General features: G+C 37.9%; 1 protein-coding gene across 6 annotated transcripts in view; it reads left to right on the forward strand.

The window, feature by feature from the left end:
• INVS (inversin) overlaps positions 1–26,533 on the forward strand; it is a 131,252-nt gene that overhangs the window by 64,288 nt on the left and 40,431 nt on the right. For 5 of the 6 annotated variants that reach the window (XM_055578640.1, XM_055578639.1, XM_055578643.1 and 2 more), the window contains 8 exons: positions 1,026–1,199; positions 2,709–2,876; positions 6,529–6,709; positions 8,922–9,031; positions 11,403–11,574; positions 19,875–20,030; positions 20,443–20,672; positions 23,314–23,420. In XM_055578640.1, the coding sequence (XP_055434615.1) occupies positions 1,026–1,199; positions 2,709–2,876; positions 6,529–6,709; positions 8,922–9,031; positions 11,403–11,574; positions 19,875–20,030; positions 20,443–20,672; positions 23,314–23,420 (1,298 nt within the window). Of the gene's footprint in view, positions 1–1,025; positions 1,200–2,708; positions 2,877–6,528; positions 6,710–7,876; positions 7,916–8,921; positions 9,032–11,402; positions 11,575–19,874; positions 20,031–20,442; positions 20,673–23,313; positions 23,421–26,533 lie in introns of those variants that run through there. The other variant, XM_055578644.1, reaches the window with a different exon arrangement.

Here is a 26,533-nt window from a genome sequence, read left to right on the forward strand (position 1 = left end):
ACGACAGAGGATGAGATGGCTGGATGGCATCACTGACTCGATGGACGTGAGTCTGAGTGAACTCCGGGAGTTGGTGATGGACAGGGAGGCCTGGCGTGCTGCGATTCATGGGGTCGCAAAGAGTCGGACACGACTGAACGACTGATCTGATCTGATCTGATGGAAAAAATATTTAACCCCTTTGAGTCTCACTTCTCTCACCTCTAAATTGGGGTTAAAAAGCTCTGTTTACTTCGCAAAGTTATTATACTTTGAAATAATATATGCTGTGCTGGTCAGATTGTGCTGAAATTAATACATTCATACATTGTTGCTGCTGCTAAGTCGCTTCAGTTGTGTCCAGCTCTGTGCGACCCCACAGACGGGGGCCCACCAGGTTCCCCTGTCCCTGGGATTCTCCAGGCAAGAACACTGGAGTGGGTTGCCATTTCCTTCTCCAGTGCATGAAAGGGAAAAGTGAAAGTGAAGTCACTCAGTTGTATCTGACTCTTTGTGACCCCGTGGACTGCAGCCCACTAGGCTCCTCCGTCCATGGGATTTTTCAGGCAAGAGTACTGGAGTGGGGTGCCATTGCCTTCTCCGACATTATTGCTACTAGATAGCAATTTGAAAGATACACCAAAAAACATAAAATACACAAACTCCTTTGACCCAGTAATTTTGTTCCTGGTAATTTATTCTATGAAAAAAAAAATAAGTGAAAAATCATATACATTATAGCATTTTCTATTCAAAAAGTTATAAACAATAATAGAATGATTAAATAAAATATCTTGCCTTAACACAATGAAATATTGACCAGCCCCTAAAGAAACTGTAGGTATGTAGAAAACAGTTGGAAAAAAACATGAACAAAATAAAACAACTGATAGTACAGTAGAATTTTAAGTATTTTTCCTTTTATTAATTTATCTGAATGTTATTACTCCAGCAGAATAATTAAAATGCTTAAAGCATTTTAAAATTTAAAAAAAATTTTGGCTCCAAACTACATTTCTTCTTACCATCTCTTATTTTTCATTTAGGGAAATTATCGTTTCATGAAACTCTTACTTACACGCAGAGCAAACTGGATGCAGAAGGATCTGGAAGAAATGACTCCTTTACACTTGACTACTCGGCACAAGAGCCCTAAATGTTTGGCGCTTCTGCTGAAGTTTATGGCACCAGGAGAAGTGGACACACAGGATAAAAACAAGGTAACGGTCGCGAAGAGTCAGACACAACTGAGCGACTGATCTGATCTGAACAGACTATCAGAATCAAAGACAAGTAGAACATAAAGCAGACACTTTATTTTATGATGTGAAGCCTCAAGGAAGAAGGCCTCAATTACCACTCGTACATGGTAGAACAATTCCAAATCTCCACATGCCCCAGTAAAGGATTTCACTTAAATTGTGTCCTGCCCGCAACTTAGTGTAGTGGGTAGTATCATCTTTTCACATATGGGGAAACTGAAGCTCAAGAAGATTAAAATTCTACCAAAGATCCCAGTGCCAGGGCTAGAATGTGAACCCAGGCCTGTCTAACTCCAACTCATTATTTGACTGCTAGTCATGATAGTTGCAATTTGTTGTGAGATTTGTGGTGACCAAATGCCCCCAAATAATGTACTTAGTGCATAATTGCTTTCATGTCCCGGGCTTTGGCATACTTCTTCTTGGGTTTCAACGTAGAAGCCACTACTTGTTCTGTGTCCATCGACTTACTTAACCTCTCTATACCTCAATTTTCCCATATGCAAAAAGGGGATAACAGGGTTGAAGATAAAATGAGATAGTATATATCAAGTATTTAGCACAATGCCCAGTGCATAGTATGCTGTCAATAAATATTAGCCGTAAATTATTATTAATTTCATTTTGATTGTAATATTTGCTCTGACATTGTTATTGGGATTCATTGTGTTCCCTGCTCTTGAATTCGAACATATTGTATACATTGGTCATTTTTTGATCAACATTCTGATTATTCTTTACAGGAAAAAAATGTGGTCTTTAGTTAGACAAAGGCAGTCATCCTCTTCCTTTTCATCAGGCACTTAATCATAAGAGTCTTTCAAACTCCTGTGTGCTCATGAAATTAACTCTTATAATTAAGTCCCTGGGTTGATACTCAATAATCTTTTCACTCCCATAGTATTCTTAATGTGATTTTTAAAGTTTGTTTAGTAGTCACTCATATAACCTGAAGTTCTGAGATCAATTTTTTAATTTCACAACTACGATAAATTGATGTTATTCCTAACTCACAGCATTTGTAGTGCTGATAGTTCACTGAGAATTCCCTGGGCATCCAGTGGTTGGGACTCTGCATTTTCACTGCTGAGAGCACGGGTTCTCTGGGTTGGGGAACTGTGATTCTTCAAGCCACATGCTACGGCCAGAAAATAAATATTTCACTGAAAAAAGCACTTTGTTCAATCCACAAAGACCCATTAATCACTTGAGTAAAAGTCCTTTACTGTGTTTATGCCATTTAGCAGATTGCTTATCCTCCTCATGCTCAGTTTCCTCATCAGTCACATGCAAGTTCAAGAGTGCTCATCTCCCAGAGTTGTCCTGATACAGACTATAGGAGAGAAAATATACAGAAGTCATGACAGCTGTAGCTGTAGCTGCCATGCAGTAAGAGTTTGGGAAAAGTTTGTTGTGTTGTCCCTATTCTGTTGTCAATGTCATTTTGAAAATCTTTCCATTTTGCAGCAAACAGCTCTGCATTGGAGTGCCTACTACAATAACCCTGAGCATGTGAAGCTGCTCATCAAGCATGATTCTAACATTGGAATTCCTGATGTCGAAGGCAAGATCCCACTTCACTGGGCAGCCAACCACAAAGATCCAAGTGCCGTTCACACAGTGCGATGCATTCTGGTAGGTATAATGGATGGCCTTACCCCCCAAAAGAAATTATGTTATGAATTATCCACTGTATGCAAAAGCATTTTATAGCACAGGAGCAAATTATGACATAAAACAGTACAACAAAAAACGTATGAGCTCATCAGCAAGAAATAGAGCATTTTAATACTGTGATTTAAGACCACACAGAAATTTCCTGCATGCCTGCTTCCCAAGGCATTCTCTCTCCCTATACCATGCTCATTTCTGTCCCCCATCAGCTACTTTTCTGAGTTCCTATTTATCATCCCTGACTTTGTTTTATACTTGTTCTTATCAAATAGTAAGTAAATGTAAGTGAATAAATACATTTAAGATATAAGGAATAAGGAAACTTATGTACTCATCACTGAGTGGAGGAGCCAAGTAAATCACTGTTTAAGTTCCCTGGGTACCTCCAAGTAGCATTCTTTTCTCTCCTTTCTCAGAGGCAGCCACTACTCTCAATTTTGTGCTTATTATTCCACTGGTTTTCATTATAGTTTTGCCACATATGTTTGCATTCCTAAACAATGTAATGTTTCATTTTTAACATTTTTGCATTTTATATTCATAGAATCATACTGTATGTATTCTGCGACATCCTTTTCTCTTGCTCAGTGTTAAGTTGGTGGTTTTAATCTGTGTTGCTGTGTGTAGCTGTAATATATTACTTTTTACTGCTATATGCTAAATAGTATTCCATTTTTTGAAGATTAAATGACACACATTTTTCATTCTGTTATTGACAGACCTTTGAAACTGTTTACAGTTTTTTGCTGTTTACAACAGTGCTGCTTTGAACCTTTTTTAAAAACCCTATCTAGGGTATGAATTTAACTGGTTGTTGCAGGTGTATAGAAATGCAGTTGATACTTTTGGCCATTAATTATATATCTAACCAACTTTCTATACTTACGAATTTTGAATGTTTATCAGTAGATTCTTTGAGGTTTTTTAATCATTTCTTCCCAAATTACAACTTACGTGCTGTGGTAGTCTAATGTTTGGTCCTATTTGCTTATAACACACAAATTAGACTTTTGAAGATGTTATTGTTTTATTTATACAATGATTAATTTATTTCTACTTGTATGTTAACTGATTCCTTTGCTGTGCATTTCTTCTTGGACCTCCAATTTTTCTTCCAGAGTTATTACCTTTTTCCCTGAAATTCAGTTCTTAGAACTCCTATTAGTATAGATGTATGGTAGTTAACTCCCTGATTAATTCAACTGTTAAGGATGTCTGCGTTTCTACAATGCTCTTGAATATGTAGTTTTTCTGTATACACGATTCTAGGTAGTCACTTTTATCAGCTCTTTCAGACTGTTGTTTTGCTGCTTTCTGTCTTTCATTGTTCCTCTTAAATAGTCTGTTATTTGTCTAATTGTAATCCCTTTATAGATTATCTTTTCTCTCAGGGTGGTTTTTAAAATTTTTCTATACAGTATTCTACAGTTTTACTACAGTGTGTCTAGTATTTTTTTTTTTTTCATGTTTAGTATACATTCTGATTATTGCATCTCAGTTCTGGAAAATATATAGCCATTATGTCAGTATTGCTTCTCTTTCTTTCTCTCTACGCCTGCCTATGGGGTCTCCAATAACACATATTTTAGACCTTTCCATCTTACTTTCCATGTCTCTTAACTTTTCTTTTACATTTCTGTCATCTTGTCCCATTCTGCTACATTCTGGGTAGTTACATCAGATCTGCCTTCCAGTTTACCCAGTCTTTCTTCAGCTGCATCCAGTCTTGTTTACACTATTTGTTTAGTCTTCAATCTTAGTGATTGTGTTTTCACTTCTAAAAATTCTCCTTGGTTCTTTTTCAGATCCACCTGATCATTTTGTGAGCTTTTTCCCTTGCTTACTTTTAAAATTTTTAACTGTGCTATGTGGCTTGTGGAATCTTAGTTCCCCCACCAAGGATCAAACCCATCCCCGCTGCATTGGAAGCACAGATTCTTAACTACTGGACTGCCGAGGAAGTCCCCATTTTTTATTTTCTTACGTGTTTTATCATTAGTTATTTTATATTCTGTATGTGTTAATTCCAAAATCTGAGGTCTATGGAGGGTAATTCTCGCTTATAATATCTTCCTTACAAATTTGGCTTTTTTTCCCCTCCTCTATAAGTGCATTTAAGTCCTTGGGAGACTCAAGGTCCTAGAATGCCGCCATGGTAATATTCTACTTCTTTTTTGAAGTGTTTTGTAATACCTTTCATGCTCTTATTTTATAAAATAGGCTGACGGTATAGAGAGCTCTAAACCTGGAAAGGCCCTTCAAAGAGTTCTTAAATTGGGACAGGAGGGCTTGACTTTGGGTATGACCTAATCTGAAAAGGGACCTGAGGTGGGTGAGGAACTCTCTTCAGCTAAAGCAATTCCAAAAAGCTGACAGGAGAAGATCATCTGCTGGCAGCACTTTCAGCAGCTGTGGAGGTAGGGAAGGAGGACCTAAGCAGTGCATCATATCTCTACAAAGATCCAGTAGAAAAACAAATAAATGTTGTGAACTGTCAGTTTAAACCAAAAATCTAATAACCATGTGATAAAAAATTTCAACCTCATTCATAAAAGGAATGCAATTTAAAGCATCAGTGAAATGCTTTTCATACCTATAAGGGGAAAAATGTTTTAAGTTTGATAATATCAAGTGGTTGATTTGTGCCAGCATGTGGGGAAATAAAAGCATTTACACATTGTCATGGATGTGTTAATTAGTACAGCCATTTGGAGAGCAGTTTAACAATACCTAACTGAAGATGCAGATATCTTTCAATCCAGCAGTTTCCCTTCAAAATGTCTGGGCTAGAGAAAAATCTCACATATATGCCACAGGGAGATATGTAAAGGAAGTGCAATGTAAAAAAATGCATTGCAGCATTTTTGTTAATAGTAGAAAACTGTGTAAGTAACCTAAATATCCTTCAGTAAGGGCTTCCCTGGTGGCTCAGATGGTAAAGAATCCGCCTGCAATGTGGGATACCTGGGCTCCATCCCTGGGTTAGGAAGATCCCCTGAGAAAGGAAAGGCCTCCCAATCCAGTAATCTGGCCTGGAGAATCTCCATGAACAGAGGAGCCTGGTGGACTACAGTCCATGGGGTTGCAAAGAGTTGGACGAGACTGAGTGACTTTCAAGAGAATGGATAACTAAATTGTGGTTTAACAAATAGATTAGTATCATTACAGATACCCAAATGTATTGTGTTGAAATAAAAAAATTCAAAAGTATAATTTTAAAAGAAAAAAATTCAAGGATATACATGGCATAATGTATAAGTATAAATATTGAAAACACATACAAAATTTATCTATTGTTTATGGACGTATACATATGAAGCAAAAATACAAAACATATGGCTTTAGCTGAATCCATAACAGATTTAAAAAGCACGTTAGGGAAAGTGTTGATTCCTATTTAATCTAGATAGTACATTTATTTTTCTGTACTTTTTATAGTTAAATATGAAATTAAATTTTTTAAGATTTAGACTGTATACTTTTTTCTAAATTTTATCACTTCTGCTGAGAGAGAATATACAGGTTTCAAAAATGGCTCAGTTAATACTTACATCACATGTGGCTTTTTTGAGGATTCTATGTATATCTAAAGTCTCTGGTTCCTTAAAAATAGGATGCTGCTCCAACAGAGTCTTTACTGAACTGGCAAGACTACGAGGGTCGAACACCTCTTCACTTTGCAGTCGCTGATGGGAATGTGACAGTGGTCGATGTCTTGACCTCATACGAAAGCTGCAATATAACATCTTATGATAACTTATTTCGAACGCCGCTTCACTGGGCAGCTTTGCTAGGTGAGTTGAATAATTTTTAATTGATATGTAGTACTTTGTACCTAAATTCCTCTGTTGTATGCTTAAGTTTTAACAATATAAATGTATTCTCTGTTATATGGTAATTTCAACAACATGTCTTTTAAAATTGTTATTGTAAAACCAATGTGCATTTGTTAACAAATGTAAATATAAAATAATCTTCACATTCAATGCCTTTGCTTTTTTTGGAGAAGGGCTTTAATTTTATGTTTCAGCTAATACTATATTTGATTTTCTTTTCTTCATATTTCCTGATGTACCTTTTACTTAGCATTTTTGGGGATCACTTTTTTATATGGAAGATTATATATGTGTATCTGTCTGAATTTTGGCAATCTGAGAGTCTTTCCCTTTTAGTGAAGGAGTTTTGCCCACTGACAGTCACTGTTACAAATTGTACAATTTGATCTTTTTTCTGTTATTCCCATCTTTGAGGATTAGTTTTTTTTCTCCTTAATTTGGAGTTTTTCCTGATTTCTTTGTTTTCTGCCTTGTGGTGTATGGATTACATTGTAGCTATCTGGTTTTGAATTTCCTAATGTTTCGGGAGGGTTTCTAGGTTTTACTAGTAGTTACTTTTAAATTTTAAAAGCTTTCTTAAGCCTAAGCCTGAGTCAAGAGCAAAACTGCACTTACTGATTCCCATCTATTTAAAATGAGGAATTTGGCATACTTTCACTTATACCCTTTAGGTGTTTGTTAATATGATCTGACAGTTATTATTAATAGTAATGATTATAAAAATATTATTATTATAGACTTAGTTTTTAAATTACATGTTATCTCTTTTTTAAATGATTCTTACATTTGCATTGGGTTTTATAGTCAGATTTATAATTATTATTCAGTCTTCATTTCAGTGTTTAGTTTCATTTCCTTTTCCTCTGCATTTTTGCAAATTTGTCTGCGTATCACTAAACTGAATTTTCTTTTCATGAATTCTGCTTTCTTTCTGCCTCTTATAGATTATATTTTAGGCTATATTTTTATTTCCTTCTATCATCCATATTTCTTTTTATCTCAGCTTTTTATATTTTTACCTCCTTCCATTACCCTTTCATTTTAGATTATCTTCTTCTTAGGATACTGTTTCACTTCATAGAGGCCATCTCTTTGTAAAAGTCAAGGATGCCAAACTGTTGCCTGACATTTTCTTCCGGATCCTTCTCTAGATCATTTTCTGAGGTATGCTCTTGTTCTTTCTGATGGTGTTCCTTTCCCCCTGTCTTAGAGTGTTTCCATAAAGCCTTTCTGAATTTTTCTCCTTATCTCTCAAACAAGATGAGAAGTATTTAGATTGAGTGTGTGGCATTAATTGCCCTTGACCCTACTTTTGCCCGTTTGTGTTGTGGAGCACTCGATCTCAAACCACAGCTGAAGAGCAGGCAGAGGAGCACAACTCCCATGCAAATTCCTGTTTTTCTGCCTGGTGTTGATGCAGTGTATTCTTGCTCTGCTAATGTGGCTTCTGCATCATTGCCTCACTCCCTGTACACTGAAGCAATGGCATGTATGAAATTGAGGTTTCCTAAATATACTGTTACCAGGTCTGTTCATTCTTTGATCCTTTCTACAGTCCTTCACTTGGGGAGACCTCCTCCACATCCTCCAAAATAGACTGCAGAGCACTCTTTTCTACCAGCACCTCACTATTCCTGCCCACTTCTGGGGTTTGAAATTACTGCCTAGGTGTTCAAACATTGGGGGAAGGAGGTACGAAGTGATAGACAGAAGGCCTCAGAGGTCACAAGAAACTGTGTTATAGCTGGTCCACCTGAATAGCAGAAGAGAACAACCATACAGTTCTGATTGGTTGTGCAGTAGAACCTGGAGACTAGGGACAGAGAGGGCCTGCCTTCTGACACCTTCCCTCCCTCTTGATGGGCAGTTTTATAAGGTGAACCAGGGGATGCAGTGAGCTGGTACCATATACAGTTTTTTCTCAGTCTGTCAATTACAATTAGTCATTTCCTTGTTGATCAAAGCATTGAGTTTTTAGTATTTACGTTTTTGCCTTTGTGCTGCCTAATCATAGTATTTTGGTAAGAAGTTAGAAGCTGCACTAGGGACCGTTCTGAAACCCTTGTGAGTGCTGGTTTATGTACTAGTGATTTTTCTTACCCCTTTCCTTTAAATAGACCATAAATGAATCAGTCCTTTTGTGTGATAACTACCTTGTGTTTTCTTTCAGGCCATGCACAGATTGTCCATCTCCTTTTAGAAAGAAATAAGTCTGGAACCATTCCATCTGACAGCCAAGGAGCAACACCCTTGCACTATGCAGCTCAGAGTAACTTTGCTGTAAGTAAACCATGACAGTTATCTCCTTTTAAATTAGAATGTTATCATCAGCACAGTATAATTCCATCTTCCTCACCTCCCCTAAGGCACCACTGAATAGTACATGAATACTCAGATTGCTAAAATGCCTTAATTTCACACTTCTCTTTCTCTCTGGTACCCACAGCAAATATAGCTATAGTTCTCCTTCCTGGCAATCCTAAAAATCTATTCTACTTACCGCCTACAGTTTCGGTAAACCTTTATCTTCTATTATCTCCCAAGATCTCAGAAAAATACTTAAGTTTTGAGGTGGGGTTCATTCTTATTATGAATAGATAAGAAATTCAGTTGGCCCACTATTGTCAATCTATGGAAATCATAATTCAATCCATAGTTCAACACAGGCCTATGTAAAGACATGTTATCCCTATTTAGAGATGAAGAAACCAAGATTCCAAGAGATTAAATGATTTGCCCACAATGTTTTTTTTTAATATACTTTTGTGTTTTTATAACTTATTTATTTATTTTATTATTTTTGGCTGTGCTGGGTCTTCATTGCTGAGTGGGTTGAAGCAAGTGGGGGCTACTCTCTAATTGTGGTATGTGAGCTTCTCATTGCCATGGCTCCTCTTGTTGCAGAGCACAGGCCCGGGGGCGTGCAGGCTTCAGTAGTCGTGGCATGTAGGGTCAGTAGTTGCAGCCAACAGGCTCTGGAGCGCATGCTCAATAGTTGGGGTGCATGGGCTTAGTTGCTCCGTGGCATGTGGGATCTTCCCAGATCAGGGAGCGAATCCATGTCTCATGCATTGGCAAGTGGACTCTTTACCACTGAGCCATTGGGGAAGCCTTGTCTAGAACCCAACTCTTAGATTCCAAATTTAACTATGTACAGAAACTAGTAGTTAAGTAACTGTGCTTATCATTAGAAAGTAAGAAAGAATACTAGAACATTATAGACGTTTTTTCAAAGAAACACTTGCTTTAGATAATTTGCCAATTACAGAAATAGTTTTTTAATAATGATGCAAAGTCTAAGCTCAGTTTCAAGTCCCTTGATCTCCTTTAGACTCTATTAAGTTGCAAGAGGTTATAATTCCCTTTATAAAAAACACTACAACCAACATCAAAACCCCATAAAACCCTTGTAAGTATTCATCACTTAGAAAACATACTGAACAAAAGAAATGTTTGCAGATTGTTAAAAGAAACCCCCAAAATCACCAACATTAAAAAAAAATTATTTCTTTATTCAAATCTAAATTAATAAGCACCTACACTAGCTCCTGGGAGCTAAGCTATAATACCGCAGTAGCTCAACAACTAGTTTTAAGACTGGGAAGCAGTGTGTGTTGCAGTAGAAAGAGTGTGGTGACTTAACCCTGGATTCTACTTGTGTGTTTGCTACCAGTATTTATGTGGCCTTGAGCCTAAATCTCATCTGTAAAATGAGGAGCTGGAATAGATGAACCCTTACATTTTTTCTTGCTCTAAAGTATTGAACATCAACATTTTATGCATTTTTAGCCAACTCACAGCCTCCAGAAATTCTTTTTTCTGAAACTATTTTATTTCCATCCAAGTAAAAGTGTCTATGATCTTCCTATAAGTTTGTAAGCATCTGAGTTTTGAGGAAAGATGCAATTTTAAGTGCTATGAATATTGTTGTTATTTAGACACTAAGTCATGCCTATCTCTTTTCAACCCCATGGACTGTAGCCTGCCAGGCACATCTATCCATGGGATTTCCCAGGTAAGAATACTGGAGTGGGTTGCCATTTCCTTCTCCAGGGGATTTTCCTGAGCCAGAGATTGAACCCACATTTCCTGCATGGGCAGGTGGATTCTTTACCACTGAGCCACCAGGGAAGTAGCTATGAATATTAACTGCCATTAAAATTGTCAAACACTATAAGAATTATTAAGGGTCCTCATTTTTGTATGATTCTATAGAGGAAGGACCTAGAATGCAGGAATTACTGAATAATACTTGTTAGATGAATTGAACACTGCACTTCTCAGTAGCCACCGCTCATCATTTGATAAATCAATTAACTATTTAAAAGAATAGTAACAAAGTACATAGTTTCTTCTCAATTAAATTTTTAAATTTAATTGAGAATAATCATTCTCAATTATAAGAATATTGAATGAGGGAATTAAGTTATATTTTGAAATGCTGTGAAAACTAAAACCAATACATAAGGAACACAGATTGTTATTTTCAATGGAAATTATAATTTTATTATTCATAAAAAGATAATTTCATTTGATTCAAAAGTAGACCAAAAAATACTTTGCTTCTTAGTGGAGGTCACATATAACACTGGTTTTATTGCCATAGAAAATGCCACTCTCGTGTCTCAAATTTTTAAATGTTTTCTTACAGGAAACAGTTAAAGTGTTTTTAAAACATCCATCAGTAAAAGATGATTCAGACCTTGAAGGAAGAACATCCTTTATGTGGGCTGCTGGGAAAGGCAGTGATGACGTCCTTAGGACTATGCTGAGCTTAAAATCTGACATTGACATTAATATGGCAGATAAATATGGAGGTACAGGTAAGAACTGGCAGACATATTCAGCTTTCATTCAGGATTCAGAGTATAGATGGTGCTATAATACTTGCAAAATAGTAAGTTGAAACCATTGTTCCTAATCTAATATTATTTGACATTGATCTTTACTTTTTAAGTTTAGGTTGCCAGGATATCACTCCAACAGCTTTATTTTTCCAAGTATTACAGCTAAAATTATGCTATGTTATTATCAAGTGAATTTTGACATTTGATTTACAAGCCTTGTTGCTCCTTAGATGTAATTGCAGGAACTCTTCTGATCATATATCTTTGCATTAAAAAAGCATAAACCTGCTCTTTAAAAACTATGCATACTTAGCAGTTATTAACTACATTTTCAAAAATTTAGAATTATATTTTAAAGAATGCACACATCTATGTATGTTCTCACCAGTCTCATTTAATATGCTGTTTTCTCAGTTTTGAACAGCATTACTGCTGTTCTCCTGAATCGCCCATTTCAGAGTTAACCTCCACGACTCTAGAAGCTTCAAAGCTTTGAAAGCTCTTCCTATATGCTTCCTTTAATCTTTTTCTAAGAAGAGAGCCCTCGAATGATGTGTTGATTACTAAGAGAAGTACTTGTTTTTGTAACACCCGCTGTCACCTTGGGTGACACAGCTCTCCCTGTGTACTGCAGTCAGCCCTCCATATCCAGGGGTTTTGCATCTACGGCTTTGGAAGGCTGACTTGTACTGCACCATCTCATGAAAGGGTCTTGAGCATCTTCACATTTTAGTATCTGTAGAGGCTCCTAGAACCAATCCCCCATGGATAACAAAGGACACCTGTATATACAAACTACAAGCCAGAAAGAAAAATCACAGCACAGAAACACTGAATGGAATAAAACCTCAGCTGCGAGCTTCTCAGTGTTATGTTTTCTTATACATGAAAACATTCCAGAGCCATTTGCACCTACCTGTCATCCTGGATGAGATCTTTCTATCTTTCTTGATCACCAAAACTGTTCATAGAGCACTTGGGGGACAGAGGGGAATGTGGTTGCTATACCTAATATCTCCCTCCCTATACCTAGACCATCACACCTTCTGATTTTTTAAAAAGAGTTTTTAGGTGATATCAATTTTGATAAAGGCTTCAACTTGTAAAAGTATTTGTTTATCAGAGTTTCACCATAGACCTTAAGCTTCTTAAGGAGTATTATACAGACACATAAGGCATTGAGTTTATAAATGATCTGAATATTTAATTTTTTTATCAGACTTTTATTATTATGCAGTCTTTATCACTGGCATCGCTCTTTGTTTAACTTTTCATGTATTTTAATAAAGTATGGGCTAGGATACTTGCATTCTCTACCAAAGTTGTCTTTCTGATGTACATCTTAGTTGGGGTTGAGACCTAAATTTTCAAATTAATTCATTCCCTGGGCTCTTTCTCTTAAGGAGATTATATTAGACATCAGTGATACATACCTTCCTGACATTTCTATGCAAATGAGTTCCTCTCCATCATCCCTTTCAGTTCAGTCAGTTCAGTCGCTCAGTCGTGTCCGACTCTTTGCAACCCCATGAACTGCAGCATGCCAGGCCTCCCTGTCCATCACTGACTCCCGGAGTTCACTCAAACTCATGTCCATCAAGTCGATGATGCCATCCAGCTATCTCATTTTCTGTTGTCCCCTTCTCTTCCTGCCCCCAATCCCTCCCAGCATCAGAGTCTTTTCCAATGAGTCAACTCTTCGCATGAGGTGGCCAAAGTATTGGAGTTTCAGCTTTAGCATCAGTCCTTCCAAAGAACACCCAGGACTGATCTCCTTCAGAATGGACTGGTTGGATCTCCTTGCAGTCCAAGGGACTCTCAAGAGTCTTCTCCAACACCACAGTTCAAAAGCATCAATTCTTCGGCGCTCAGCTTTCTTCACATTCCAACTCTCACATCCATACATGACCACTGGAAAAAACCATAGCCTTGACTAGACGGACCTTTGTTGGCAAAGTAATGTCTCTGTTTTTGAATATGCTATCTAGGTTGGTCATAACTTTCCTTCCAAGGAGTAAGCGTCTTTTAATTTCATGGCTACAGTCACCATCTGCAGTGATTTTGGAACCCCCCAAAATAAAGTCTGACACTGTTTCCACTGTTTCCCCACCTGTTTCCCATGAAGTGATGGGACCAGATGCCATGATCTTAGTTTTCTGAATCTTGAGCGCTAAGCCAACTTTTTCACCTAGAGCCAGACATCCTGAAATGTGAAGTCAAGTGGACCTTAGAAAGCATCACTACGAACAAAGCTAGTGGAGGTGATAGAATTCCAGTTGAGCTATTTAAGATGATGCTGTGAAAGTGCTGCGCTCAATATGCCAGCAAATTTGGAAAACTCAGCAATGGCCACAGGACTGGAAAAGTCAGTTTTCATTCCAATCCCAAAGAAAGACAATGCCAAAGAATACTCAAACTACCACACAATTGCACTCATCATCCCTTTAGAGGGTTGTTTTTCCTTAATTAAAAATGAGTTCTTATCAATAGCAATCTTTAAGTATTATTTGGATCAAATAAATCCACTATAAAACAAAATACAAAGCTATCAGGAAAATGTGAACACTCTCTGGGTATATCTGATGTTACAAAACTTGTGTTAACATCTTTTAGATATGAAAATGAGCCTATATTTTCTTTGCATTGCTGGGGCTGCTGCTGCTGCTGCTAAGTTGCTTCAGTCGTGTCCAACTCTGTGTGGCCCCATCGATGGCAGCCCACCAGGCTCCCCCGTCCCTTGGATTCTCCAGGCAAGAACGCTGGAGTGGGTTGTCATTTCCTTCTCCAATGCATGAAGGTGAAAAGTGAAAGTGAAGACGCTTAGTCGTATTGGACTCTTAGCGACCCTATGGACTGCAGCCCACCGGGCTCCCTCATCCATGGGATTTTCCAGGCAAGAGTACTGGAGTGGGTTGCCATTGCCTTCTCCACATTGCTGGGGCTGGGGTTCTGCAAACCACATTTGCTCTTTGCCAGCAGGGGAGTCAGCCCACAGTGGGCAGTACGGGGAAAGTGGAAAGCCAGAAGGGGAGCTTGGGATTACAGCTTCCTGTTTGCTTCCTATTCTTATATTTGTTTCTAGTTCCTGTCAGCATATCCTAGTCAGTCTTACTCAGCAGAGCACTGATCCCTTGTTCCAGTGGCAACAGTTAATTCACTTTGTGGTTTTTCCAGCACTTATAGGACCTGCCAAGCAGAGCCTCTCCTCAGAGGTCTGAGTCTCAGCTCTGCACGGCGCCTCCTCTAAGACTTTGAAGTTGTAATAATTCCATCCTCTGCTTTTTGTTCCCTCAGTCTTAGAATTGTTAGCCTCTGTGATACCTTAGTGTTTCCTTTTTGCTTTTTTAGCTCTTCAGTACAAGGCTGGCAATCCTTCATATTTAATTTTCTCTGTTAAAGTATCTGAGAGATACTCTGATTGACACAGTGGCTGTGTTTTAAAAAAGAACCCTTGTCTTTCAGCCATACTAACTAAAATATTCACAAACAGAAGGATGTGACTCTAGACTTTTCTTCAAAACTATCAGAAGTGGGGGAATCAGATCAGATCAGATCAGATCAGTCGCTCAGTCGTGTCCGACTCTTTGCGACCTCATGAATTGCAGCACTCCAGGCCTCCCTGTCCATCACCAACTCCCGGAGTTCACTCAGACTCACGTCCATCAAGTCAGTGATGCCATCCAGCCATCTCATCCTCTGTCGTCCCCTTCTCCTTTTGCCCCCAATCCCTCTCAGCCTCAGAGTCTTTTCCAATGAGTCAACTCTTCGCATGAGGTGGCCAAAGTATTGGAGTTTCAGCTTTAGCATCATTCCTTCCAAAGAAATCCCAGGGCTGATCTCCTTTAGAATGGACTGGTTGGATCTCCTTGCAGTCCAAGGGACTCTCAAGAGTCTTCTCCAACACCACAGTTCAAAAGCATCAATTCTTCGGCGCTCAGCCTTCTTCACATTCCAACTCTCACATCCATACATGACTACTGGAAAAACCATAGCCTTGACTAGACAGACCTTTGTTGGCAAAGTAATATCTCTGCTTTTGAATATGCTATCTAGGTTGGACATAACTTTCCTTCCAAGGAGTAAGCGTCTTTTTAATATCATGGCTGCAGTCACCATCTGCAGTGCTTTTGGAGCCCAGAAAAATAAAGTCTGACACTGTTTCCACTGTTTCCCCATCTATTTCCCATGAAGTGATGGGACCGGATGCCATGATCTTCGTTTTCTGAATGTTGAGCTTTAAGCCAACTTTTTCACTCGCCACTTTCACCTTCATCAAGAGGCTTTTGAGTTCCTCTTCACTTTCTGCCATAAGGGTGGTGTCATCTGTGTATCTGAGGTTATTGATATTTCTCCCGGCAATCTTGATTCCAGCTTGTGTTTCTTCCAGTCCAGCGTTTCTCATAATGTACTCTGCATATAAGTTAAATAAACAGGGTGACAATATACAGCCTTGACGTACTCCTTTTCCTATTTGGAACTAGTCTGTTGTTCCATGTCCAGTTCTAACTGTTGCTTCCTGACCTGCATACAAATTTCTCAAGAGGCAGATCAGGTGGTCTGGTATTCCCATCGAGAAAAGGAAAGATATAAACATCTGAATGCAGAGTTCAAAGAATAGCAAGAAGAGATAAGAAAGCCTTCTTCAGCAATCAATGCAAAGAAATAGAGGAAAACAACAGAATGGGAAAGACTAGAGATCTCGTCAAGAAAATCATAGATACCAAAGGAACATTTCATGCAAAGATGGGCTCGATCAAGGACAGAAATGGTATGGACCTAACAGAAGCAGAAGATATTAAGAAGAGATGGCAAGAATACACAGAAGAACTGTACAAAAAAGATCTTCATGACCCAGATAATCACGATGGTGTGATCACTGACCTAGAGCCAGACATCCTGGAATGTGAAGTCAAGTGGGCCTTAGAAAGCATCACTATGAACAAAGCTAGTGGAGGTGATAGAATTCCAGTTGAGCTCTTTCAAATCCTGAAAGATGATGCTGTAAAAGTGCTGCACTCAATATGCCAGCAAATTTGGGAAACTCAGCAGTGGCCACAGGACCGGAAAACGTCAGTTTTCATTCCAATCCCAAAGAAAGGCAATGCCAAAGAATGCTCAAACTACCGCACAATTGCACTCATCTCACAGGCTAGTAAAGTAATGCTCAAAATTCTCCAAGCCAGGCTTCAGCAATATGTGAACCGTGAACTTCCAGATGTTCAAGCTGGTTTTAGAAAAGGCAGAGGAACCAGAGATCAAATTGCCAACATCCGCTGGATCGTGGAAAAAGCAAGAGAGTTCCAGAAAAACATCTACTTCTGCTTTATTTACTATGCCAAAGCCTTTGACTGTGGATCACAATAGCAGTTAAATGAAACAAGATTAGCCAACAAGATCACTGTTGAAGCTGGGTGAGGACAGTATTCAACCAGAGACTCTTGGCTTTCTTTATCTTTTTTTGTAGTCTTCCAAAAAGATACATGCACCTCTATGTTCATAGCAGCACTATTCACAATAGCCATACATGGAAGCAACCTAAATGTCCATTGACTGATGAGCTGATAAAGAAGATGTGTCTTTACATTTGAATAACATTTGAAATTCTCCATAATGTAAAGTTATTGGAAAGAATTTTTAAAGGTCCTATGTAAATGTGTTTTTTCAAAGAAGAACAATGATTGTAGTCTAAAATTGTTTTAAAATAAATGAAAATAATCAGAAATGGGAAATTTCCTTTAGCAAGATCCTTAATTCTACCTTTTACTCAATTGAAATTTTGTCTTTAAAAAAAAAAACAACAAAACTTGACATTGATATTTATCTGAAGAGTATCTGTTGATACCACATTATACAGTTGATGCCACATTACACAGTTATAGAATTTCAGAATTAAAAAGTACCTTAAAATTACATCTAGTCCAGGGTTTTCTAAGCTGTGTTCTTCAGACCAGTACCTTCCCATAGAGGTACCTAAAGTGTTGCTGAGGGAGTGGGTGCTTGAATGGGGAACCCCTACCCCTACTTTAACCAGAAACACTCACCTCTTAACTATTTTATATGTTGAATGTTTTATAAAATTTCACTTGGGAGGGAAAAAACGAACATTCTTGTGGTCTTAAATGTGAAAATCACTGAACTATCACAGATGTATCATGTGCCTTAATCTGCCTTATAACATTCTCACCAGCATTTTTCACCAAAGACATCTCTGCACTGTCTTTCAACCTCCAGCTGAACAGCTCCAATACAGAGAACTCATTACCAAAACTTCTGTCTTTTATTTTGGCTGTGCCATGTGGTTTTTATGATCTCAGCTCCCCAACCAAGGATGGAACCTGGCTGGGCCCTTGGCAGTGAAAGTGCAGAGTGGTAACCACTCAACCACCAGGGAATTCACCCATTCATCCATCTTAATCTCACTCTATTAGGATGTGCTGCCTTAAACTAAGCCAGTATTTTTCAGACTGAATGTTGCTTTTTCTGTTGTCTTCCACACATGCTTCATATACTTGAAGGCTCTCACACCCATCTTGTCTAGGCTAATCTACCTTTCAGGCGTTTAGGTCAGGCTTTTCAAACTCTCGTATGCATAACAATTACTAGAGATATTCCCAGATTAAACAGAGATCCTACATCAATTCCTGTTATTAAGTCCTGTTGATTCCATATCCAAAACATATTCTAAATTTTTTATGCTTCTCTCCGTCTCCATTCCTGTCACCCTAGTTCAAGCCACCACTATTTTCACCCAGTCTACTGTACTGGTGTTAACTGGTCTCCATGCTTACATTCTAATTTGCTTGAATGCATTCTCAAAATGGCTAGTGTGATCTGTTTTGAACATAAATCAAACATCACTCACCTATGTAAAGCCCTTCAGTGTCTTCCATCACTCTGACCTGATGGCCATTTATGATCTAGCCTTTTCTACCTTTCTGGCTTACTGCACTCTCATTCATATGCTGCAGCTTCTTTGTCTTCCTTAAACACATACATTCATCCCTGTCCTTGTTCTCGTTATTCTTTTTGCCCGGACTAGTCTCCCTTGAGAGCTCTACTTTGCCTCTTTTTTATGATTTAGTCTCAGCTTAAATGTCAGCACTTTGACAGGGCTTTCCCTAACCACCAATCAAAAGTAATCCCCAGGTCACTTCACATATCAAAATAGTTTTTACTTCTTTAACTATACCATCTATCACCATCTAACACTTAAATGTTATTAATTCATTGTTTTTGTTTTGTTCTGCTTTGCTTCTTCTATGAAAATGTAACCTTAGCTATTTTGTTCCCTACTGAATTCCCAGCATTATATTGTGTACCCAGCCCATAGTGGCATCTCAACAAATCCCCAGGAGTCTGCATTTTATAGGCACCCCAGGTTTGGTCCATGGATCACACTTTATGAAAAAAACATTGTCCTAGACAGTATAGAGCTATAATTCTTAGATAGAACTGGCCTAGACCTCTAGACAGATACCCTGAAACATTGAGAAGAATTTAGAGAATGATGACTTAAATAGAATTTAAAGAGTAATCTAAAGAGTGATGACGTAAGTACTAGAAGGGAATAACAGGCAGGGATCTGTGCAATGTGAAACTCACACATAGTCAAAACTGCTCTTTCAACCCCTTACCAGAGACGAGACCACATTCCACTTGTTTTTTTCCTCCAATCTTGAAATGAATTGCTCTTTTTAAAATTGGGCCCTGAGGAAATAGCTGACTTGCATTTGGAATCATGTTGTATGAATAATGCTCTGAAGGCAGTAAGATGCACACACTTTCAGTACCGTGTGGGTACACAGACCAACTGCAAGAGGAGCACAGGTAACCAAGTGAAGAACCAGTAGATTGATGGCTCCCATAACACATCCCCTCAGAGGCATATACTGACTGTGAGTGGGTTGGTGGGCAGAATTGTCTGCATCATTTAAATCATTTCTCTTTGTCATTTTTTGTTCTCTTGCTCTCTCAGAAAAAGGAAAAGATAATAAACTAGTAACTAAGGAGACCATTTCAGACCAACAGGATAGAAAGGAAGAAAACAGTGAGATGAGAAAGATAGAAGGAAGGGAAAAGTGGGAGTAATAATACATACCAATAGAAGGGAAGATATAAAGAAGTGTATACAAGTGAAAAATAGATAATCTTGAAGATTAAATTGCATTTGGCCAAAATGATGAAAAAATCAAAAGAGGAAGAGATACATAGTTAGGATAGTAAAAAGGTAAAGTTGTTACTTAAAAGTTCTTCACTGTCTTTTGCTCCCTTTTTAGCTTTACATGCTGCTGCACTTTCTGGCCATGTCAGCACTGTGAAGTTATTATTGGAAAATAACGCTCAAGTAGATGCTACTGATGTCATGAAACATACTCCACTTTTCCGAGCCTGTGAGATGGGGCACAAAGATGTGATTCAGACACTCATCAAAGGTTAGTTATTAAGAGTACTCATAACAAGTCAGTCTCAAAAGGTAGGATTTCTTACATTTACCTTTTGAAATACAGCTTTACATGGCAGAGAGCTGCCTGGGTGGAAGCATGGAGGAAAGAGCCTGGCGTCAGGAAACTCGAGAATCACTCCTAGCTCCACCTATTAGTAGCTGTTTGAGTTGGGAAAAGTCACTGTATCTGCCTGATCCTCAGTTTCACTTCATAAAAAAGGGGAATGATTTCTATCCTGACCAACTCCCAGGCTTACTTAAAAATCTGAAATAGATGATATACATGAAAGTTTTTTGCTAAGAGTAAAGCATTTAAAGGACTGTTATATTCTTTAAACGTCTCTTCTTTTTGATAAATGCTCTCTATATTAGACATTTTCACTTTATTTTTGCTTTTTCAGGTGGAGCAAGGGTGGATCTAGTCGACCAAGATGGACATTCTCTTCTACATTGGGCCGCGCTGGGAGGAAATGCAGATGTTTGCCAGATCCTGATAGAAAATAAGATCAACCCAAATGTGCAGGATTATGCAGGAAGAACCCCACTGCAGTGCGCTGCATATGGGGGCTATATCAACTGCATGGCAGTGCTCATGGAAAACAACGCAGACCCTAATATTCAAGACAAAGAGGTAAAAATTCTAGGTCTTTTCTCTACTGTTTGCTCCAAAGTGTTTGCAGCATTGCTTCTTTGTTAACTAAAATTAAGTAAAATGGTTTGTCAAGTGAAGAGATCACTCACAAATCTGTTAGTTAAAAGTGATTTTTATTTGTCCATGTTCTCTTCTAATCCTTGTACATACACATATATAATTTTTAAAAGCCATGAGAATGGTTTTACAATTTTTATAAAATATATAGATACATGGCATGTATATAGGTATATAAATATATATATATGATTTTACAAACCACATTTTGTTTTGCTTACTTAAAATTATCACCAGTATTTTTTCATTTGGTATATAATCTTTTTCATAATCATGGATGCTTAATATTTCAAAGTTCTAAGAGCTTTATGTTTTATAACTCATTCAGTCCTCACAGCAAGTCTATAAAATTGCCTTTATTTCCTATATTTGAAAATTTTCACTATTTCATTGATATTTACTTCATTATTGCCTACCATCCACTTTTATAAGGTTTGATTTAATATTCTTTAAAAAATTCTTTTGATGAAATTTTAAATCATTGGATTTTTTTCAATATATATATTTAAGCATGTTTATTACTCTAAATGCTGCTTTAGCTGCATCTTACAAATTTGGATAAACTGTACTATCACTGTCATTCAACACAAACATTTTCTGATTTCCATTTTGATTTATTATTTGATTTATGGATTAGTTAAGTGTATTGTTTAATTTCCAGGCAGTTGGGTATTTTCTCATTATCTTTTTGTTAATGATTATATTGGTGTTCTATTGCTGCTGTAACAATTACCACAAACTTAGTGCTTTAAAACAAAACAAATTTGTCATATTACTGATCTGGGTGTCAGAATTCCAAAATGTCCTAAAGATCAAGGTGTTGGCAGGACTTCATTCTCTTTGGGGGCTCTAGGAGAGAATCTGTTTCCTTGAATCTGTTTCCTTGACTTTTCTAGCTTCTGGGTGGTACCCACATTCTGTGGCTTGTGGCTCCGTTTCTCCAGCTTCAAATCTAGCAGTGACTGGTTGACTTTTTCACACTGCATCACTCTGACATTCACCTTCTGCCTCTCTCTTTAACTTACTATAAGGACCTTTGTGATTACACTTGGCCCAACTGGATAATCCAACTCACAGTCAACTGATTAGCAACCTTAATTCCATCTACAACCTTAATTCCCCCTTTCCATTTCATATAGCATAGTTACAGATTCCAGAAGTTATAAAGCAGACATCTTTGCAACAGAGTGCCTTATTCTGCCTACTGCACTGATTTGTAGCTTAAATTTTAGTTTAAAAAAATACTCTGCATTATTTTAATCTTTGAAAAGCTTTTGAGGCTTTCTTTATGTACCAGCATATGGTTGATTTTGGTAAATGTTCTGTGTACTCTTGCAAAGAATACTAATTTTGTCATTGTTCAATACAGTGTTTTATATACATTTTACATTGTATTGTTCATGCTGCCTATACCTTTCCTACTTTTTAATCTATTTCTGCTATCAACTATTGTATGATGTAGGTTAAAAACCTCCCACTGTAATTATGGATATGACTGTTTCCTCTTTTAATTTTGTCAGTTTTTATCCTATATATTTGGAGACTGTGCTATTAGTTGCATTCAGATTTAGGATTGTGATATCTTCCTCTTTGACTTCTTTAACACTATGAAATATTCCTTTTTATCTAGCAGTGCTTCTTGACTTTTTTTTCTCTTTCATGACATTGAAATTTTTAAAGAATACAGACCATTTATTTTCTAGAGTTTCACTCAATTTGTTGTTGCCTAATGATTCATCATAATTTGATTCAGGATTTACATTTGAGATGGAATATTACGTAGATGATACTGAATCCTCAGAGTATCACTTTTGGAAACATGTGATACTTCTTAACATAGTATTTTTTATAATTATATTTATTTTTGGCTGCAGTGAGTCTTTGTTGCTTTGCATGAGCTTTCTCTAGTTGTGACAAGTGGGAGCAACTCTTCCTTGTGGTGGTCAGGCTTCTCACTGCAGTGGCTTCTCTTGTTGCAGAGCACAGGCTTTACGCATGAGGGCTTGATAGTTGGGACTAAGGGCTCAGTAGGTGTGACGCACTGGCTTAGTTGCTCCACAGCATATGGAATCTTCTTGGACCAGGGATCAGACCTGTGTCCCCTGCATTGGCAGGTTGATTCTTCTCCACTGTGCCACCAGGAAAGTCCCTTGCTGCTGTTACTGCTCAGTCACTTTAGTCATGTCCAACTCTTTGCAACCCCATAGACATAGCCTTCCAGGCTCCTCTGTCCATGGGATTTTCCCTGCAAGAATACTGGAGTGGGTTGCCATGCCCTCCTCCAAGGCATCTTTTCAACCCAGGTATCGAACCTGTGTCTGCTGCATTGCAGTCTGATTCTTTACCACTGAGTCACCAGGGAAGCCCGGGAAGTCTATTAACATAGTATTAATTTTGATCACTTGGTTAAGATACCGTTCATTTTCTCCACTGTATACTTAATGTTTTCTCTTTCTGTAAGTAAGCAACTGGGAGAAATGTTTATATATTTGAGTTAGCATAAATAAATATATGTCCCAAAATACTGACACCAGATGTATTTGATTTCTGTTTATGCTTGTAGGGAAGAACAGCTTTGCACTGGTCCTGTAACAATGGATACCTTGATGCCATTAAATTACTACTAGACTTTGCTGCTTTCCCTAATCAGATGGAAAACAATGAAGAGAGGTAAGCCACTGGCAAAAAGAATGCATCATTGTTCATCTCACATCCTTTCTGTCACATTTTAAAATTCTCAAGTTTAGATGCTCGTTCAGAAATAGTATTTCATCAGGAAACACTACACTAAGAAATCTTGAACCAGAAGAAAACAAAAGTTCCATGTAGTGTTGATTTAGAATCATGGGATTTTAAAGTTATTAGAAACTTCAGGCATTACTTAGGGCAAGCTCACACTTTCCAGATGAAGAAATGTAGGTCTTCTTTTGATGTGTGTCTAGCATCAAATCAGGGGAGTCCTGACTGACCAGGACTAAGAATTCAGTTAGGCCAGTGAGATGTGTTATATGTTCAAGAAGTTTCTCTTGATGAAGAGGATATTATCAGTTAGTGAACAGAGATACCACCATGTAGCTTGAGAAAATAAGGAGAAACTGAGGCTAAAGCTCAGGATTTTAATCTTAATACAGATTTCTTAAATAATATGAGATTCACAGAGTTAGGCTGGGGTTGCTATCCAGTGACCCAGACCCAATAAAAAGGACTCAACATAGTGTGAAGTCTAAGCAGGAGACATTCTTGATGGTCTTGGATCTAGGAAGATTCTAGTAATTTGTAGGTGACAACTAAGATGGTAATTAGATTTCCATACCTGCCCCCTGCCCAGATCTGTGCTTTAGTTTTCACTGTTCGTGGATACGGTCACTGAAGTGGCCCTGCAGTGGCACCATCCCTACGCCCTCAGCCACCACCAGCTTTTTCTTTCTATCAGGAGGTGGGACACTTTGTAGAAAAAGAGGGGTTTTCTTTAAGCCCGCTGTCTCAGAGGAAACATGGGGCCAACCCCTTCATCTTTCCCACTTCTTTCAGAGCCTTTCCCCATTATTTGTACCCTCCATCTGTTATTTTCCAAGTCTCTTTTCTCTGAGGTTTGTCTTCTTTGCCTTCTCTCGCAGTGTCTTTACTGCCTCCGTTTCTTCATTGTCACCATTCATGCCTTTGCAGTTTGGCATCCGCCCTCTCATTTACACTGAAATCTGCATCTGAATGGTCCCTGACAGATTCCTAGTTTATAAAGCACATGATGTTTTCTCTGCCCCCCTCATTGGCCCTTCTACATCTCCTCTCTGTTGACTCCTCTTCTTCACCTTCTTGAGCCTGTATGTTCTCTAAGCTTCTGTGCCAGTATGTTTTCCCAGTTCTCTTAGAATTAGGATTCTCTTCTAATCATGCTCCTTCTCCATTTCTTTTGGCTTCTGTTGCATTTTTTCTGTTTCAAATATAAACAGTCTTCAAGGAGTGTATCTATTCTCTCAGCCTACCTCCTTTGGCAACCTGACCAACCACTGAGGCTTCACCACTGAGGCTTCAGCACTCACCTGGGTGCTGGTACGTTCTCAATCTATAGTTCAGACTCACACTCCTTGGTTCACACTGTCATCTCCACTTCATCACCAGCACCACTGTCTTGCCCTCTCTCCCTCTCTCTGAAACTATTGCAGTGCCTCCTCACTTGTTTTCCTTCCTTTGATCTTTCCCTCATTCAATTCATTACCTTCCAAAGTAACCTTTCTTAATCAGATCGCTAATATAGTTGTTAATCTTGTCATTCTACTGTTCAAATTCAGTCTCATCTAAGACGATTGTCCTGGTCCTGCAGTCATGTGTCCCAAACTGTGTTCTCCTCCCCACTGTGAATCTTTATAGCCCTTGGCACATTTCATTTTTTATTATGATTTTATAGAATTTGTCTTCCTTTTAGTAGAGAACTCATGGTCATCTCTGAATTGCTCACAGTGCTTTTCATAAAGTAGATGCTCAGTAAATAACTGGTGAATTGTCAGATCAGTGTTTTCAGGCTCCCAGTAGCATCACCCTGATTCATACCTTCATTAGAAACTTATGTGGAATACTAGACCACAGGCAAACTTAGATAAAGCAGATTAGTATGCCTTGCTTTGAGAGTGATTATATAAAGAACTCCACATCTCTATTATAGTCAAATGACAACTGCAGAACCAAAAAGATGAAGATAGGCATTTGGACATTTAAGGAAACTGGAAAGCCAGAAGAATCCTCAAGGCTGAGGATTTGACCTTAAAACAGGTATGTGAAGGTGCCGGAGGCTTCTCCCTTTGAAACCCTGCAGAAGCAAAAAGATTAAGAATTCTAAGAATTAGGGATGATATATTTCTATAAAGTATATTTTTTATAAAACCATTTACTGCCTGAGTGCTATTTTTTAGGAAACAATAAAAAAATAATTTTTTGTAATTCAATGTCCATTTATATGCTGAATTTTGAATTTCAGACCTAAGTAAGCTTATGAATTAAGGTGCTTACCACCTCCTGGAGTAAGCATATGTTAATTACAGACCAAAAGACCAAAGGAAAAATCCTCCAAAGTGTACTTGCCAGTCTATGGATGAAAAGAGACAGTGGCAATATCCCAGTCTGTTTTAATGTTTCATCAGCAATGCACTTTGATGTACAAATGTCAGAACTTGGCTCTGCCTTTTATGTTTATTGACATTCCAGTTTAGGCATTCTACTTGTTCCATCAGACCATTCCCACATGGCAAGTCCAATTGTATCTTGTCTCTTGTCTTTATCTGCATTGTTTCTTGACTGGTTACCATCAATGTACTGTTAATTTTTACTTCACATGCATTGACACAAACCGCTTGATGTTCTCTGTATAGACATAATTTTTGCCACCTAGTGCTGGCTTTCAGTCAATAACTATCTGACAGCCATACTCTGACATAGATGGGAATCTTCACAGCGCTCGAATGTGTCTCAGTTGAGTTTGGGATGAAGAAAGATTCAATAGTAATAATCACAATGCGGTCAGTTGCCTAAACACTAAGTACAGGCTTTAGTCTTAAAGCCTTGCTAGGTATTTAGTTTGTGTCTACTTGAATCAAAAAATTGACCGAAAAGTAATTTGAAGAAACTAATTGTAAAAAAAAAAAAAAAAAAAGGAAAAAGACATTTTTTAAAAGAAAATCAGGAAAATGTGTGTTTAAAGTAGGCATTAGATCTTGCTAAGGAATTTCTGTTAATTTTGTTAATACAATGGCATTGTGATTATGTTCACCTTATTATAGATGAATCTAAAA

Source organism: Bubalus kerabau, chromosome 4 (assembly GCF_029407905.1).
Source record: "Bubalus kerabau isolate K-KA32 ecotype Philippines breed swamp buffalo chromosome 4, PCC_UOA_SB_1v2, whole genome shotgun sequence".
NCBI lineage: Eukaryota > Metazoa > Chordata > Mammalia > Artiodactyla > Bovidae > Bubalus > Bubalus kerabau.